Below are 18,392 nucleotides of genomic sequence, written 5' to 3'. Positions count from 1 at the left end.
TATGTATATACATACACGTCCACAAACGCAAATATACATACCTATACATCTCAACGTATACATATATATACCCACACAGACATATACATATATACACATGTACATAATTCATACTGTCTGCCTTTATTTATTCCAACAACAACAACAACACCAACACCAACACAACAACAACACCACCAACACCAACACCGCCACCACCACCACCACTATCAACACCAACGCCACCACCACCAACACCAACGCCACTACCACCACCAACAACATCACCATCTCCATTACCACCAACACTATCACCACCAACACCAACACCACCATCACCACCACCACTAACACCACCACCACCAGCACTAACACCACGAACACCAACACCAACATCACCACCACCACCACCTCCACCACCATCACCAACACCAGCATCACCAACACCAACACCAACACCACCACCAACACAGCTACCACTACCACCAACACCACCACCGCTACCACCACCACCACCAACACCAACACCACCAACACCAATACCAACACCACCACCAGCAACAACACCACCACCACCACCACCATCACCAACACCAACACCATCAACACCAACACCACCACCACCAACACCATTACCACCATCAACACCACCAACACCAACACCACCAACATCAACACCACCAAGAGCATCACCAACACCACCACCATCACCACCACCACCAACACCACCTCCAACATCAACAACAACACCATCAACACCAACACCAACACCAAAACCACCAACACCACCACCACCACCACCACCAACGCTACCAACACCACCACACCACCACTACCAACACCAACACCACCACCACCACCAACACCACCACCAACACCAACACCAACACCACCACCAACACCAACACCAGCCTTCCTTCGTAAGATGTAGTCCAGCAACACCATAAACACCGGTCAACACTCACTTGTCTTAATGTAAACACCGGTCAACACTCACTTGTCTTAATGTAAACACCGGTCAACACTCACTTGTCTTACTGTAAACACCGGTCAACACTCACTTGTCTTAATGTAAACACCGGTCAACACTCACTTGTCTTACTGTAAACACCGGTCAACACTCACTTGTCCTACTGTAAACACCGGTCAACACTCATTTGTCTTACTGTAAACACCGGTCAACACTCACTTGTCTTAATGTAAACACCGGTCAACACTCACTTGCCTTACTGTAAACACCGGTCAACACTCATTTGCCTTACTGTAAACACCGGTCAACTCTCACTTGTCTTACTGTAAACACCGGTCAACACTAACTTGTCCTACTGTAAACACCGGTCAACACTCACTTGTCTTAATGTAAACACCGGTCAACACTCACTTGTCTTACTGTAAACACCGGTCAACACTCACTTGTCTTAATGTAAACACCGGTCAACACTCACTTGCCTTACTGTAAACACCGGTCAACATTCACTTGTCTTACTGTAAACACCGGTCAACACTCACTTGTCCTACTGTAAACACCGGTCAACACTCATTTGTCTTACTGTAAACACCGGTCAACACTCACTTGTCTTAATGTAAACAACGGTCAACTCTCACTTGTCTTACTGTAAACACCGGTCAACACTCACTTGCCTTACTGTAAACACCAGTCAACTCTCACTTGTCTTACTGTTAACACCGGTCAACACTCACTTGTCTTAATGTAAACACCGGTAAACACTCACTTGCCTTACTGTAAACACCGGTCAACACTCACTTGTCTTAATGTAAACACCGGTAAACACTCACTTGTCTTAATGTAAACACCAGTCAACACTCACTTGTCTTACTGTAAACACCAGTCAACACTCACTTGTCCTACTGTAAACACCGGTCAACACTCATTTGTCTTACTGTAAACACCGGTCAACACTCACTTGTCTTAATGTAAACACCGGTCAACTCTCACTTGTCTTACTGTAAACACCGGTCAACACTCACTTGCCTTATTGTAAACACCAGTCAACACTCACTTGTTTTACTGTAAACATCGGTCAACACTCACTTGTCTTACTGTAGACACCGGTCAACACTCATTTGTCTTACTGTAAACACCGGTCAACACTCACTTGTCTTAATGTAAACACCGGTCAACACTCATTTGTCTTACTGTAAACACCGGTCAACACTCACTTGTCTTAATGTAAACACCGGTCAACTCTCACTTGTCTTACTGTAAACACCGGTCAACACTCACTTGCCTTACTGTAAACACCAGTCAACTCTCACTTGTCTTACTGTAAACACCGGTCAACACTCACTTGTCTTAATGTAAACAACGGTAAACACTCACTTGCCTTACTGTAAACACCGGTCAACACTCACTTGTCTTAATGTAAACACCGGTAAACACTCACTTGTCTTACTGTAAACACCGGTCAACACTCACTTGTCTTACTGTAAACACCGGTCAACACTCACTTGCCTTACTGTAAACACCAGTCAACTCTCACTTGTCTTACTGTAAACACCGGTCAACACTCACTTGTCTTAATGTAAACACCGGTCAACACTCACTTGTCTTACTGTAAACACCGGTCAACACTCACTTGTCCTACTGTAAACACCGGTCAACACTCATTTGTCTTACTGTAAACACTGGTCAAATCTCACTTGTCTTACTGTAAACACCGGTCAACACTCACTTGTCTTACTGTAAACACCGGTCAACACTCACTTGTCTTACTCTAAACACCGGTCAACACTCACTTGCCTTACTGTAAACACCGGTCAACACTCACTTGCCTTACCGTAAACAACGGTCAACTCTCACTTGTCTTACTGTTAACACCGGTCAACACTCACTTGCCTTACTGTAAACACCAGTCAACTCTCACTTGTCTTACTGTAAACACCGGTCAACTCTCACTTGTCTTACTGTAAACACCGGTCAACACTCACTTGCCTTACTGTAAACACCGGTCAACTCTCACTTGTCTTACTGTAAACACCGGTCAACACTCACTTGCCTTACTGTAAACACCGGTCAACTCTCACTTGTCTTACTGTTAACACCGGTCATCACTCACTTGCCTTACTGTAAACACCAGTCAACTCTCACTTGTCTTACTGTAAACACCGGTCAACTTTCACTTGTCTTACTGTAAACACCGGTCAGCACTCACTTGTCTTACTGTAAACACCGGTCAACACTCACTTGTCCTACTGTAAACACCGGTCAACACTCATTTGTCTTACTGTAAACACCGGTCAAATCTCACTTGTCTTACTGTAAACACCGGTCAACTCTCACTTGTCTTACTGTAAACACCGGTCAACACTCACTTGTCTTACTGTAAACACCGGTCAACACTCACTTGCCTTACTGTAAACACCGGTCAACTCTCACTTGTCTTACTGTAAACACCGGTCAACTCTCACTTGTCTTACTGTAAGCACCGGTCAACACTCACTTGTCCTACTGTAAACACCGGTCAACACTCACTTGTCTTACTGTAAACACCAGTCAACTCTCACTTGTCTTACTGTAAACACCGGTCAACTCTCACTTGTCTTCCTGTAAACACCGGTCAACACTCACTTGTCATACTGTAAACACAAAAAGGGAAGAGTTAACACAAACACAAATAAATAAAAAAAGATTTGGGCGAGGGATGGGCTTGGGGGGGTGAGGTATGCTTCACTAAACTAAGATAAACAAAAACATGATAAATAAGTCAAGTCTATGTTACCAGATCTTGATGTCACTCTCCATATTGCCTTCGTTGTCACACGTCTGACAATCGCTACCTTTACTTAGCCAGGTTGTTACATAATCACCTGGGTGGATAATTGATTCCCTTGCAGTTCTCCACCAGTTGTTGGTGATAACTGATAACTTTCTAGTTATGATGGGTGGAAAGATGATATGTGAGCAATGTTCATACGGCAACATTAACATATTTAGGGGAAATATTCTCATTATTGTATAAATACCGAACTTGAGTCTGAGATGATTATGATAATGAAAATTATCATATGAGTATACTGTATATAATGTAAATGAGTATATCATGTAATAAGTATACTTATATTATGTAAATAACAGTGGAAGGGTATACTGTGTATGTTGTATATAATGTTGGAAGAGTATGATTATGATGTACCTAGTAACGGATGAGTATACTAGGTATGATTTACCTGATAGTGGATGAGTATATTGCGTACGTTGTAACTAATAGTGGATGAATATACCGCGTATGATGTACCTAATAGTGAACGAGTATACTGTGTAAGGTGTACCTATTAGTAGATGAGTATACTGTCTGCTATACCTAACAGTGGATGAGTATACTGCTTATGATTTACCTAATAGTGGATAGATATACCAGGAATGTTATACCTGTGGTGCAATAATTAGTGGATGAGTATACTACGTATGATGCACCTGATAGTGGATGAGTATGCTGCGTATGATGTACCTAATACTGGATGAGTAATGCTTGGTATGATGTACCTAATAGTGGATGAGTATGCTGGGTATGATATACCTGATAGTGGATGAGTATGCTGGGTATGATATACCTGATAGTGGATGAATATGCTGGGTATGATATACCTGATAGTGGATGAGTATGCTGGGTATGATATACCTGATAGTGGATGAGTATACTTGGCATGATGTACCAGATGGTAAATCAGTATACTGTATCTGATATACCTAATAGTGGATGAGTATACTGCTAATGACTTATCTAGTAGTGGATAGATATACTGGGAATGTTATACCTTTGGTGCACCAATTAGTGGATGATTACGGTAAGTATGATGTACGTGATAGTGGATGAGTATACTTGACATGATTTACTTAGTAATGTATGAGTATATTGCCTATGATGTACCTGATAGTGGATGAGTATGATGGATATGACATACCTATTATTGGATGAGTATACTGCGTGTGATGTACCTGATAGTGAATAAGTATACTGGGTATGATGTACCTATTAGTGGATCAGTATACTGGGCATGATGTACCTGATAGTGGATCAGTATACTGCGTATGGTGTACTTAATAGCAGATGAGGATACTGTGTACTGTGTATCCAACAACGGAGGAGTGTATTGCGTATGATGTACCTATAAGCTGATGTAGTATACTCTGTACGATGCATTTAATAGTTGATGAGTATACTACGTATGATGCACTTAATAGTGAATGAGTATACTTCATATGACGACTTTAAAGTAGATCAGTATACTGCATATGATTTAGCAGATAGTGGAGAAATATGCTGCTGTATGATGTATGTAAAAGTGGTTGAGTATACTGTGTCAGATGTACGTAAAAGTGGATGAGTATTTGCGGTATGATATACGTAAAAGTGGATGAATATAGAGGGTTTGATGTAAACATATATTGGACGAATATACCGTGTATGATATACCTAAACCTGGATGAGATCACAGCATATGATGTACGTGAAAGTGGATGGGTACACTGCATATGGTATACGTAAGAGTGGATGAGTATATTGCGTATGCTGTACGCAAATGTGGATGAGTATACTGCATTCTAATGTACCTAATAATGGATGAGTATACTGCGTATGGTGTACCTATAAATGGATGAGTATACTGGGTATAACGAAGGTAAAAGTCGATGAATATACTGCGCATGATATACATAATAGTGGACGATTATAGTGCGTATTTTGTACCTAATGTGGATGAGTATACTGCGTATGCTGTACCTAATACTGGGTATGATGTACCTGATAGCGGATGAGCATGTTGAGTATGATATACTAATAGTAGATGGATATACTGCGTATGATGTATATAACATGCATGAATATACTGCGTGAGTATACTGGGTATAATGTACCTAATAGTGGATGAATATGTTGGGTATGAAGTACCTGATAGTGGTTGAGTATATTGCGTATGATGTACCTAATAACGGATAAGAATACCGAGTATGATATACTTTATAGTGGATGAGTATACCGGGCATGATGCACTTAAGAGTTCATGTGTGTGCGAGGTATGATGTACCTAATAGTGGACGTGTATACTGTGTATGATACACCTGATAGTGAATAGGTATACTGTGTATGATGTCCCTAATTGCGGATGAGTATACTGGGTATGATGTGCCTAATAAAAGAGAAGTATACTGTGTATGATGCACTTAGTAGTGGATGAGTATACTGCATATGATGTATTCATTAGTGGGTGAGCATACTGGGCATGATATACTTAATATTGGATACGTATACTGGGTATGATATACTAATAGTGGATGAATATACTAGTATGTTTACTTGACAGTGGATAACTATACTAGGTATAATTTACAGAATGTTGGATGAGTATACTGCGTATGATGTACCTAATTGTGGGTGAGTTTACTGGGTATGAGGTACCTAATAGTAGATAAGTATATTGCGTATGATGTACCGAATAATGGATGAGTATTTTGCGTATGATGTACCGAATAATGGCTACGTATTTTGCGTATAATGTATCTGATAGTGGATAAGTATACTTGATATGATGTACATAATAGTAAATGAGTATACTGCCTATTTTGTGCCTAATAGTGGATGAGTATACCACGTATGATATATTAAAAGTGGATGAGTTTACTGCATATGATATATGTACGTAAAAGTGGATGATTATACTGAATATGATATTCGTAAAAGTGGGCAAGTTTACTTTATATGATTTACTCATAAAGTGGACAAGTATACTGAGTATGATGTCCCTATAAGTCGATGGATATACTGTGTATGCTGTTGGTTAAAGTGGATGAATATACTGGGTATTATGCTCCTGAAAGTGGATGAATACATCGCATATAATGTACCTACAAGTGGATGAGTAAACTGCATATGTGCGCAAAATTGGATGAGTATACTGCACATGGTGTACGTAGACATGGATGAGTATACTGAACATGATGTACGTATAAGTAGATGAATATACTGCATATGTGCGCATAATTGGATGAGTATACTGCATACGATGTACGTAGACATGGATGAGTATACTGAACATGATGTACGTATAAGTAGATGAATATACTGCATATGTGCGCAAAATTGGATGAGTATACTGCATATAATGTACGTAGAAATGGATGAGTATACTGAACATGATGTACGTATAAGTAGATGAATATACTGCTTATGTTGTACCTAAGAGTGGATGAGTATACTGCGTATGATATAACTAAAATGGATAAGTGTACTGTGTAAGATGTATGTTAACCTGAATGAGTATACTGCGTGCAAAGTAGGTGAAAGTGGATGAGTATGCTGGGTATGATGCACGTAAAAGTGGATGATTGAACTGGGCATTATTATGCCTAAAAGTGGATGACTGTGCTAGGTTTATATACCTAAAGGTGGGTGAGTATACTGCTTATGATGTATTTAAAAGTGGATGAGTATACAGCGAATGATGTACGTAAAAGTGGATGAGTATACTGTGAATGACGTACCTACAATAAGTGGATAAGAATAATGCGTGTGATGCGTAGACCGAATATGATATACGTAAAAATGGATGAGTGTATTACGTATTATGAGTATACTGCGTACGACGTAAAGTGAGAAAGACAATATCTAACACATACGTAAGTTTACGTCACTTTAGACGAGTCAGAGTTAGTTACCCTTCATCATACTGTGGTGTGACCTGTAAAGGTAAGAGGTCAAAGTTTGCGATGAGGTCAGGCAGAGTTCACCTCCCTTCATGGTAGGTAAGTAAGCAGGGCGTAATAAGACTACAGGTCAAGAGTCTTGATCTTTAAGGAGGCAACCGGATCATTATGGTGGTAACAAGTTAGTCACTAATTGATGATGAGAAGTGACCGCACCAGGAAGCGTCTCTCTGTCAACACTTTTAAAGGTGAATGATGTTTCCTAGTGCGCTGTTGGATGATGTGGTGGTGGTGGTAGTAAGTGGAAGTATGGTTGTGGTGGTAGGGCTTATAGTAGTGTAGTTATGATGGTGGGGGTTACCTTAGTGTGGTTGTAGTGTTGGGGATGGTGGTAGTGTAGTTGTGGTGGTGATAGTTATAATAGTGTGGTTGTGGTGTTGGGGTTTGTAGTATTGTGGTTGTAATGGTGGAGTAGGTGGTAGTGTAGTTGTGGTGGTGATAGTTATAATAGTGTGGTTGTGGTGTTGGGGTTTGTAGTATTGTGGTTGTAGTGGTGGAGTAGGTGGTAGTGTAGCTGTAGTGATTGGCTTTATATTAGTGTGGTTGTAGTGGGGTTGTTGGTGGTAGTATGGTTTTAACAGCAGGGTTTACTGTAGTGTGTCACGATCCCAACCTCCTTCAACAACAATGGGTCTCGACCCATAACACATTTGTCTAGACTTACGTCCTGAGATGACTGCTTCCGTTAATACACTAGGCCAGGGGTTCCCAACCTGGGGGTCGCGAGGGGTTGCTAGGGGGGGTTGCGAAGGGTTGCTAGGGGGGGTCGCGAAGGGTTGCTAGGGGGGGTCGCGAAGGGTTGCTAGGGGGGGTCGCGAAGGGTTGCTGGGGAGTCGCGAAGGGTTGCTAGGTAGGTCACGAAGGGTTGCTAGGGGGGGTCGCGAAGGGTTGCTAGGGGGGGTCGCGAAGGGTTGCTAGGGGGGGTCGCGAAGGGTTGCTAGGGGGGGTCGCGAAGGGTTGCTAAGGGGGGTCGCGAAGGGTTGCTAAGGGGGGTTGCGAAGGGTTGCTAGGGGGGGTCGCGAAGGGTTGCTAGGGGGGGTCGCGAAGGGTTGCTAAGGGGGGTCGCGAAGGGTTGCTAAGGGGGGTTGCGAAGGGTTGTTAGGGGGGGTCGCGAAGGGTTGCTGGGGAGTCGCGAAGGGTTGCTAGGTAGGTCGCGAAGGGTTGCTAGGTAGGTCACGAAGGGTTGCTAGGGGGGGTCGCGAAGGCTTGAGAGAACGTGGATATTTTTTCATATGCACATCACAGTCTTGGCAGATACTAAGATTCCAGGGCACTCTAGTTCTTAGGCTAAGGTGAAGGACGAGGAGATACATGTATGGTAAACAGCAGGTTTTGCATGAAATTAAAGCTTCTCTCTTATTCTCTTTTCAACTTGACGAGTCAACAGATGTAAAGGTCATGTCCTCAACTGCTGGTCTTTGTGAGGAATTTTAAAATAGACATCAAAGGATTTCTTGTTCTGTAGTGCTCTTGAAACCACTACAAAAGTTGAATATGTTAGGAAAAGATCTCTTCCTTTTGGCACAATTAAGGTCTAGTGGAGTAGTGTGTGCGAGGTTTGCACGGATGGTGCACCAAGTATGTCAGGATCAAAGTCAGGATTCCAGACAAAAGTGAAAAATCTGGCTCCCCAAGTGAAAGGCAAACACTGCATGATCCACCGTTATGCTCTTGCAAGCAAGGCTCTCCCCGCCTCTCTACAAGGAGCACTTGATTCCTTGGTGAAAATTGTGAATTCTGTAAAGGCTCGAGCAGTCAACACTAGTCTTCTCAGAGAACTTTGCAGAGATATGGATGTTGACCACTAGGTTCCCCTACACGGTTTTACTTTTGCTATCGAGAGGGAATGTTGTGAATCGTGTCTTTGAGTTGAGAGATGAGATCAAAGTATTGATGATGATCAATGATGAAACGGATTCAAAGAGTTGCTTACCTGACACACATCTCGACCAACTAAACAAGTTAGATTTGAAACTTCGGGGTAGAGAAACACATGTTCCCATATTTCAAGCTAATCTTCGGCCCTCCATCTCCAAACTGCAGAATTGGTGTCGTAAAGTTGATCTTGGAAACATCGCTATGTTTGTAAAACTATGCGAAGTGCTTGATGAATCCAAAAGCTGTCTTGATCATTGCCTGAACGAGGAGGTTATCAGGCACCTTGAGTCCTCAGAGAAGGAATTCCAGCGACACTTTCCTGAACTAACAGCAGAAGAGGAGGCACTGGTCAGAAATTCTTTCTCTACTTCAGTAGATGTATCCAGCATATGCGGCATGACTCTTCAGCACGTGACCTCTTCCAGGAGAGATCAGTAACTCAGTTCTGGTGTGCTATGCATCAGTCATATCCCAAAGTCAGCATGTTGGCCTTTCATGTTCTCCTGCCATTCGTCTCCACCTACCTATGTGAGTCTGGGTTTTCAACACTTGTCCAAATCAAAACGAAGAGACTGGCTCTCACAAACACCCATCCACGCATAGAAAGACTCTCTTCTCAGATGCAATCCCAACTACCCCACTAGCTAGGTGGAGAGGTAATGTAAGGATGGGCATCAGTGAATAAAAGTATAAGCTTAGTATGATAACCTGAAGTAAATGTACCTAACGACACTGTATGATGTATCATGGAAGCAGTAAAATCTTTGCTATTCATTGTTTTGTTGGTTCATGTTTTCACTCCTCACGAAAGGGACTGTCGAACGATTGTGAGGCTGAACAGGCTAATATGGGGAGAGGTGGAGTCGCGAGTGTTGCGGTATTATGAGAAAGTATCGCGAGCGGAGAAAAGTTAAGACCCACTGTAATAGGCTATGTAGATGCTGCTACCAAACCCAGATTTAGACTTATCACTTTTCAATGAAAAATTCGTTCAGGATCACTAATACACTTGAAATAATCAACAAACAACATACTGCAAGTAATAACAAAATTCCACACACAAGATGGACGCTATGTCCGACTAACCATGGAAACATTTGCGTCTACATGTAAACACTCCTCTCTTGCTTTCTACAAATACAACATGATTACAAAGAGGAACGAATGTGCACATCAAACCATCCATCTAGCGAGGGAAAGAGGGCGAATCTACGTTTCAGCAAATTAGCTTCAGCGACCAAAATTACTGTATTAACATAAGCTCTTCATATACAGGAAAGTAATCATTATGATTTTACAATACTTTGGTAATAATTCATATAACAGAGTCAGTGACATAATAAAAGAATTAAATACACTCGAGAAGACTTACATCATTCTCGAATTCTATAAGAGAAAAGGTAACGGTTTATTAATGGACACCAAACAAAACAAAACAAATACATAACAAGTATGGTTGTAGTGGTTGGGTTGTTGGTACCATATATGTGGTGGTGGGGTTTATATTGATTGAATTTCTGTCGTGAAGGCAGTGTCCAACTGCTGAAATCTGTGCTAGGTCACATGAGGTCACCTGAGGCTACTGTCAATTGTTTAATATGATGACTGTGATGGACAGGCACAATACTGTGAGTGTGGCTTCATCATTCTCATTAAAGAATCGTAGTAGTGCTGAGCTAGCGATGTGCCGTTGCTGCTACTCCCTGCCATGGAAATTCTTGGTCTGAATAGTGGGAAAGACGCTGGGACTAGGTGGAAGGTCATCAGGCTCGTGCTTCTGGTGGTTGGGGTCTGAGCCGGTGGAGGAGATGAAGATGCGTTGTCAGGACATAAGTAATCCCTTGTCTGACTCAGGGTTCGCTGCGTCCATGTGTCACTTGGCTAAGGACAAGTGTTCGATGTACTGGTAAGGGGGTTTGGAGATCACCCTCCGAAGGCGGTAATGGTGCCACTGGATGCTGAAGAAGAGAAGAATGGGAAGGACGTAAACTGGGGAAGAGAGTGGTGAGAGTAAGCGAGCTTGGGAAGGAGATTTGTGTGAGGAAGTACCAGGAGAGATTGAGTACAGAATGGAATGAGGTGAGAACAAAGGACGTAAGGGGAGTGGGGGAGGAATGGGATGTATTGAGGGAAGTAGTGATGGGTTGCGCAAGGATGCTTGTGGTATGAGAAGCGTGGGAGGTGGGCAGATTAGAAAGGGTAGTGAGTGGTGGGATGAAGTAAGATTATTAGTGAAAGAGATGAGAGAGACATTTGGACGATTTTTACAGGGAAATAATGCAAATGAGTGGGAGATGTATAAAAGAAAGAGGCAGGAGGTCAAGAGAAATGTACAAGAGGCGAAAAAGAGGGCAAATGAGAGTTGGGTTGAGAGAGTATCATTAAATTTTAGGGAGAATAAAAAGATATTTTGGAAGGAGGTGAATAAAGTGCGTAAGACAAGGGAACAAATGGGAATATCAGTGAAGGGGGCTAATGGGAAGGTGATAACAAGTAGTGGTGATGTGAAAAGGAGATGGAGTGAGTATTTTGAAGGTTTGTTGAATGTGTTTGATGATAGAGTGGCAGATATAAGGTGTTTTGGTCGAGGTGGTGTGCAAAGTGAGAGGGTTAGAGAGAAAAATTTGGTAAACAGAGAAGAGGTAATAATAGCTTTGCGGAAGATGAAAGTCGGCAAGGCAGCGGATTTGGATGGTATTGCAGTGGAATTTATTAAAAAAGGGAGCGGCTGTATTGTTGACTGGATGGTAAATTTATCTAATGTATGTACGACTTATGGTGAGGTGCCTGAGGACTGACGGAATGCTTGTATAGTGCCATTGTGCAAAGGCAAAGGGGATAAAGATGAGTGCTCAAATTTCAGAGGTATAAGTTTGTTGAGTATTCCTGGGAAATTATATGGGAGGGTATTGATTGAGAGGGTGAAGGCATGTACAGAGCATCAGATTGGGGAAGAGCAGTGTGGTTTCAGAAGTGGTAGAGGATGTGTGGATCAGGAGTTTGCTTTGAAGAATGTATGTAAGAAATACTTAGAAAAGTAAATGGATTTGTATGTAGCATTTATGGATCTGAAGAAGGTGTATGATAGAGTTGATGGAGATGCTCTGTGGAAGGTATTAAGAATATATGGTGTGGGAGGTAAGTTGTTAGAAGTGAAAAGTTTTTATCAAGGATGTAAAGCATGTGTACGAGTAGGAGGAGAGGAAAGTGATTGGTTCTCAGTGAATGTCGGTTTGCGGTAGGTGGTGCGTGATATCTCCATGGTTGTTTAATTTGTTTATGGATAGGGTTGTTAGGGAGGTGAATGCGAGAGTTTTGTAGGGAGGGGCAAGTATGCAGTGTGTTGTGGATGAGAGAGCTTGGGAAGTGAGTCAATTGTTGTTCGCTGATGATACAGCACTAGTGTAAAGGGTAAAAGAAGAAACCTGAGAATAAATGTGAATAAGAGCAAGGTCATTAGTTTCAGTAGGGTTGATGGACAAATCATTTGGGACGTAAGTTTGAATGTAGAAAGACTTTAGGATGTGAAGTGTTTTAGATATCTGGGAATGGATTTACCTGCGGATGGAACTATGGAAGCGAGAGTGAGTCACAAGGTGGAGAAGGGGATGAAGGTTCTGGGAGCGTTGAAGACTGTGTGGAAGGCGGAGAGAATAAATGGGTATATTTGAAAGAATAGTAGTTTCAACAATGTTATATGGGTGCGAGGTATGGGCTATAGATAGGGTTGTGCAGAGGAGGGTGGATGTGTTGGAAATGAGATGTTTGAGAACAATATGTGGTGTGAGGTGGTTTTATCGAGTAAGTAATGAAAGTGTAAGAGAGATGTGTGATGATAAAAAGAGTGTGGTTGAGAGAGCAGAAGAAGGTGTATTGAAATAGTTTGGTCACATGGGGAGAATGAGTGAGGAATGATTGACAAAGAGGATACGTATATGTGTCAGAGGTCGAGGGAACGAGAAGAAGTGGGAGACGAAATTGGAGTTGGAATGATGGAGTGAACAAGATTTTGACCGATTGGGCCTGAACATACAAGAGGGTGAAAGGCTTGCAAGGAATAGAGTGAATTGGAACCATGTGGTACATCCGGGTCGCCGTGCTGTCAATGGATTCAACCAGAGCATGTGAAGTGTCTTGTGTAAACCATGGAAAGTTTTGTGGGGTCTGGATGTGGAAAGGGAGCTGTGGTTTTGGTGCATTACACATGACAGATACATATTACTATGAGTCTACAGGGAGAATGAAATACGATAACTTCCCAAGTGAACTTTCATGTAATAATCACATCATCACGGCAGATATAAGAGAGAAAAATATGTCAGTTGATACACAATGAAGAGACGTGGCTAGGACGCCATTTGGTAAACAAGTGATTGTTCAAGACAGACAAAGAGCGTATCATAAATTTATCACATGGACAGGAAGGGGAATTGATTACAATTTTATCAACAGGAAAGCTATCCAATTTGTGTAGACTTTCACAGATATTAAGTTAATAATTCTTTGTGTACTTAATGATAGAAGATTCAATTATGATTATCGTGGTACCTCCCATTGACAACAAAAATCTTTTAGTTCTCCCCTTTAACAATAATTTTGCTTTGCTCTCCATGTTGCTTAAATCCTTTGATGTAAATGTTCCCTTCAGCAACAATAACACTATAAAGAATATCTTAATCGGGAAGTCACCAGAAAATTCTCCGGGGTGCACCTATGAAGTCCCATGTAAAAATTGTGATAAGTTTTATATTGGGTAGACTGGTAAGGATCTTTATGTAAGGCTTAAGTAACATAGATATAGTATACGAACAGGACGAGAATCAAATGCCTTGTATAATGACGTAAAAACCTATGATCATTGTATTGACTGGCGTAATGCCATCTAACTCCAGTACCACTAGAAATATCATTGAATCTTCTATTATTAGATGCATAATCAATTATAGCCTTATCATTAGAGAAAGTCTATACAAATTTGATAGCTTCATTGTTGATAAAATTTGCAAACAATTCCCCTTCTTGACCATATAAAAAGGTTATGATACGCTCGTTGTCTGCCTTGGTAATCACTTGTTTACTAAAAGGCGTCCTAGCTACGTTTCTTCGTTATATAGCAACTGACTTATATTTTTTTCTTGTATCTCCCCTGAAGATTTGATTATTACACGAAAGTGCACTTGGGAACTAATCGTGATTCATTTCCCCCGTGGACTCATGGGAATATACCTGATCACACGCAAAGTTGTGATCCTTTCCAATATATATATATATATATATATATATATATATATATATATATATATATATATATATATATATATATATATATATTCCTATGAGTCCACGGGGAAAATGAAACACGATAAGTTCCCAAGTGCACTTTCGCGTAATAATTACATCATCAGGGGAGACACAAGAGAGAAATATAACATTCAGTTGATATACATCGAAGAGACGAAGCTATGACGCTATTTGGTAAACATGTGATTCTCCAAAACATACAACGAGCGTTCATAGACTAATCATCTTACAAATTTTATCAACAATAAAGCTATCTAATTCGTATAGACCATCACTAATATTAATTCTTTGTGTATTTGATAATAGAAGATTCAGTGATATTTCTCTTGGTAATAGATAACTAAGATGGCATTACTCCAGTCAATACAATGATCATAGTTTTTAACATGATTAAACAAGGCATTTGATTCTTGTCCCGTTCTTATACTATATTTATGTTGCTTAAGTCTAACAGAAAGATCCTTACCAGTTTAACCAACATAAAATTTATCACAGTTTCCACAAGGCACTTTATAGATGCATCCAAGAGAATTTTCTGGTGAATTCCTGATTAAGATATTCTTTATAGTATTATTGTTGCTAAAGGCAACATTTACATTTTAGGATTTAAGCAACATGGGAAGCAAAGTGAAATTATTATTAAAAGGGACAACTAAAAGATTCTTGGTGTCAATGGGAGGTTTGGGTTTAATTCTATAAAATGATTTCTTCGCTAACTTAAGGGATTTATCAATGAAAAATCTAGGATACTTTAACTTAGATCCAATAGAATATATCTTCTCAAACTCATCAACAAACTCTGGACTGCAAATACGTAATGCCCTAAGGAACATAGATTGAAATGATGACAATTTAGCTCTTTCATGTTGAGATGAGTAATAATGGACTCATATGAATATCTTGATCACGCGCAAAATTGTGATCCTTTCCAATATATCTATCTATCTATCTATCTACCTATCTATATCTATCTATCTATCTACCTATCTATATCTATCTATCTATCTATCTATCTATATATATATATATATATATATATATATATATATATATATATATATATATATATATATATATATATATATATATATATATATATATATATGTATATAAGTAAGTTTGCTTGAGTATTCCTGGTAAGTTATATGGAAGGATGTTGATTGAGAGGGTGAAGGCATGTACAGAGCATCAGATTGGGGAAGAGCAGTGTGGTTTCAGAAGTGGTAGAGGATGTGTGGATCAGGTGTTTGCTTTGAAGAATGTATGTGAGAAATACTTAGAAAAGCAAATGGATTTGTATGTAGCATTTATGGATCTGGAGAAGGCATATGATAGAGTTGATAGAGATGCTCTGTGGAAGGTATTAAGAATATATGGTGTGGGAGGCAAGTTGTTAGAAGCAGTGAAAAGTTTTTATCGAGGATGTAAGACATGTGTACGTGTAGGAAGAGAGGAAAGTGATTGGTTCTCAGTGAATGTAGGTTTGCGGCAGGGGTGTGTGATGTCTCCATGGTTGTTTAATTTGTTTATGGATGGGGTTGTTAGGGAGGTGAATGCAAGAGTTTTGGAAAGAGGGGCAAGTATGAAGTCTGTTGGGGATGAGAGAGCTTGGGAAGTGAGTCAGTTGTTGTTCGCTGATGATACAGCGCTGGTGGCTGATTCATGTGAGAAACTGCAGAAGCTGGTGACTGAGTTTTGTAAAGTGTGTGAAAGAAGTAAGTTAAGAGTAAATGTGAATAAGAGCAAGGTTATTAGGTACAGTAGGGTTGAGGGTCAAGTCAATTGAGAGGTGAGTTTGAATGGAGAAAAACTGGAGGAAGTGAAGTGTTTTAGATATCTGGGAGTGGATCTGGCAGCGGATGGAACCATGGAAGCGGAAGTGGATCATAGGGTGGGGGAGGGGGGCGAAAATTCTGGGAGCCTTGAAGAATGTGTGGAAGTCGAGAACATTATCTCGGAAAGCAAAAATGAGTATGTTTGAAGGAATAGTGGTTCCAACAATGTTGTATGGTTGCGAGGCGTGGGCTATGGATAGAGTTGTGCCCAGGAGGATGGATGTACTGGAAATGAGATGTTTGAGGACAGTGTGTGGTGTGAGGTGGTCTGATCGAGTAAGTAACGTAAGGGTAAGAGAGATGTGTGGAAATAAAAAGAGCGTGGTTGAGAGAGCAGAAGAGGGTGATTTGAAATGGTTCGGGCACATGGAGAGAATGAGTGAGGAAAGATTGACCAAGAGAATATATGTGTCGGAGGTGGAGGGAACGAGGAGAAGTGGGAGACCAAATTGGAGGTGGAAAGATGGAGTGAAAAAGATTTTTTGTGATCGGGGCCTGAGCATGCAGGAGGATGAAAGGAGGGCAAGGAATAGAGTGAATTGGAGCGATGTGGTATACCGGGGTTGACGTGCTGTCAGTGGATTGAATCAAGGCATGTGAAGCGTCTGGGGTAAACCATGGAAAGCTGTGTAGGTATGTATATTTGCGTGTGTGGACGTATGTATATACATGTGTATGGGGGTGGGTTGGGCCATTTCTTTCGTCTGTTTCCTTGCGCTACCTCGCAAACGCGGGAGACAGCGACAAAGCAAAAAAAAAAAAAAAATATATATATATATGTGTGTGTGTGTGTGTGTGTGTGTGTGTGTGTTGTGTTTTGCTTTGTCGCTGTCTCCAGCGTTAGCGAGGTAGCGCAAGGAGACAGACGAAAGAATGGCCCAACCCACCCACATACACATGTATATACATACACGTCCACACACGCAAATATACATACCTATACATCTCAATGTATACATATATATATACACACACAGACATATATATATATATACACATGTACATAATTCATACTGTCTGACTTTATTCATTTCCCATCGCCACCTCGTCACACATGGAATAACAACCCCCTCCTCCTCATGTGTGCGAGGTAGCGCAAGAAAAAGACAACAAATGCCCCATTCATTCACACTCAGTCTTTAGCTGTCATGTAATAATGCACCGAAACCACAGCTCCCTTTCCACATTCAGGCCCCACACAACTTTCCATGGTTTACCTCAGACGCTTCACATGCCCTGGTTCAATCCATTGACAGCACGTCAACCCCGGTATACCACATCGTTCCAATTCACTCTATTCCTTGCACGCCTTTCACCCTCCTGCATGTTCAGGCCCCGATCACTCAAAATCTTTTTCACTCCATCTTTCCACCTCCAATTTGGTCTTCCACTTCTCCTCGTTCACTCCAACTATGACACATCTATCATCTTGGTCAATCTTTCCTCACTCATTCTCTCCATGTGACCAAACCATTTCAAAACACCCTCTTCTGCTCTCTCAACCACACTCTTTTTATTACAACACATCTATCTTACCCTATTATTACTTACTCGATCAAACCACCTCACACCACATATTGTCCTCAAACATCTCATTTCCAGCACATCCACCCTCCTCCGCACAACTCTATCCATAGCCCACGCCTCGCAACCATACAACATTGTTGGAACCACTATTC

At 41.0% G+C, this 18,392-nt stretch overlaps 1 protein-coding gene across 1 annotated transcript; it reads left to right on the top strand.

Moving 5' to 3' along the window:
• Positions 1 to 9,595: 9,595 nt before the first annotated feature.
• On the top strand, positions 9,596 to 10,015 carry LOC139748909 (uncharacterized). The gene has a single exon (XM_071662272.1). It carries the CDS (start codon positions 9,596 to 9,598, stop codon positions 10,013 to 10,015), a length of 420 nt encoding a protein of 139 aa, XP_071518373.1.
• The last annotated feature ends 8,377 nt before the right edge of the window (positions 10,016 to 18,392 follow it).

Source organism: Panulirus ornatus, chromosome 6, assembly GCF_036320965.1.
Source record: "Panulirus ornatus isolate Po-2019 chromosome 6, ASM3632096v1, whole genome shotgun sequence".
Lineage (NCBI taxonomy): Eukaryota > Metazoa > Arthropoda > Malacostraca > Decapoda > Palinuridae > Panulirus > Panulirus ornatus.
Note: the sequence above shows the minus strand (reverse complement) of the source record. Positions and strands in the feature narration are given on the sequence as shown.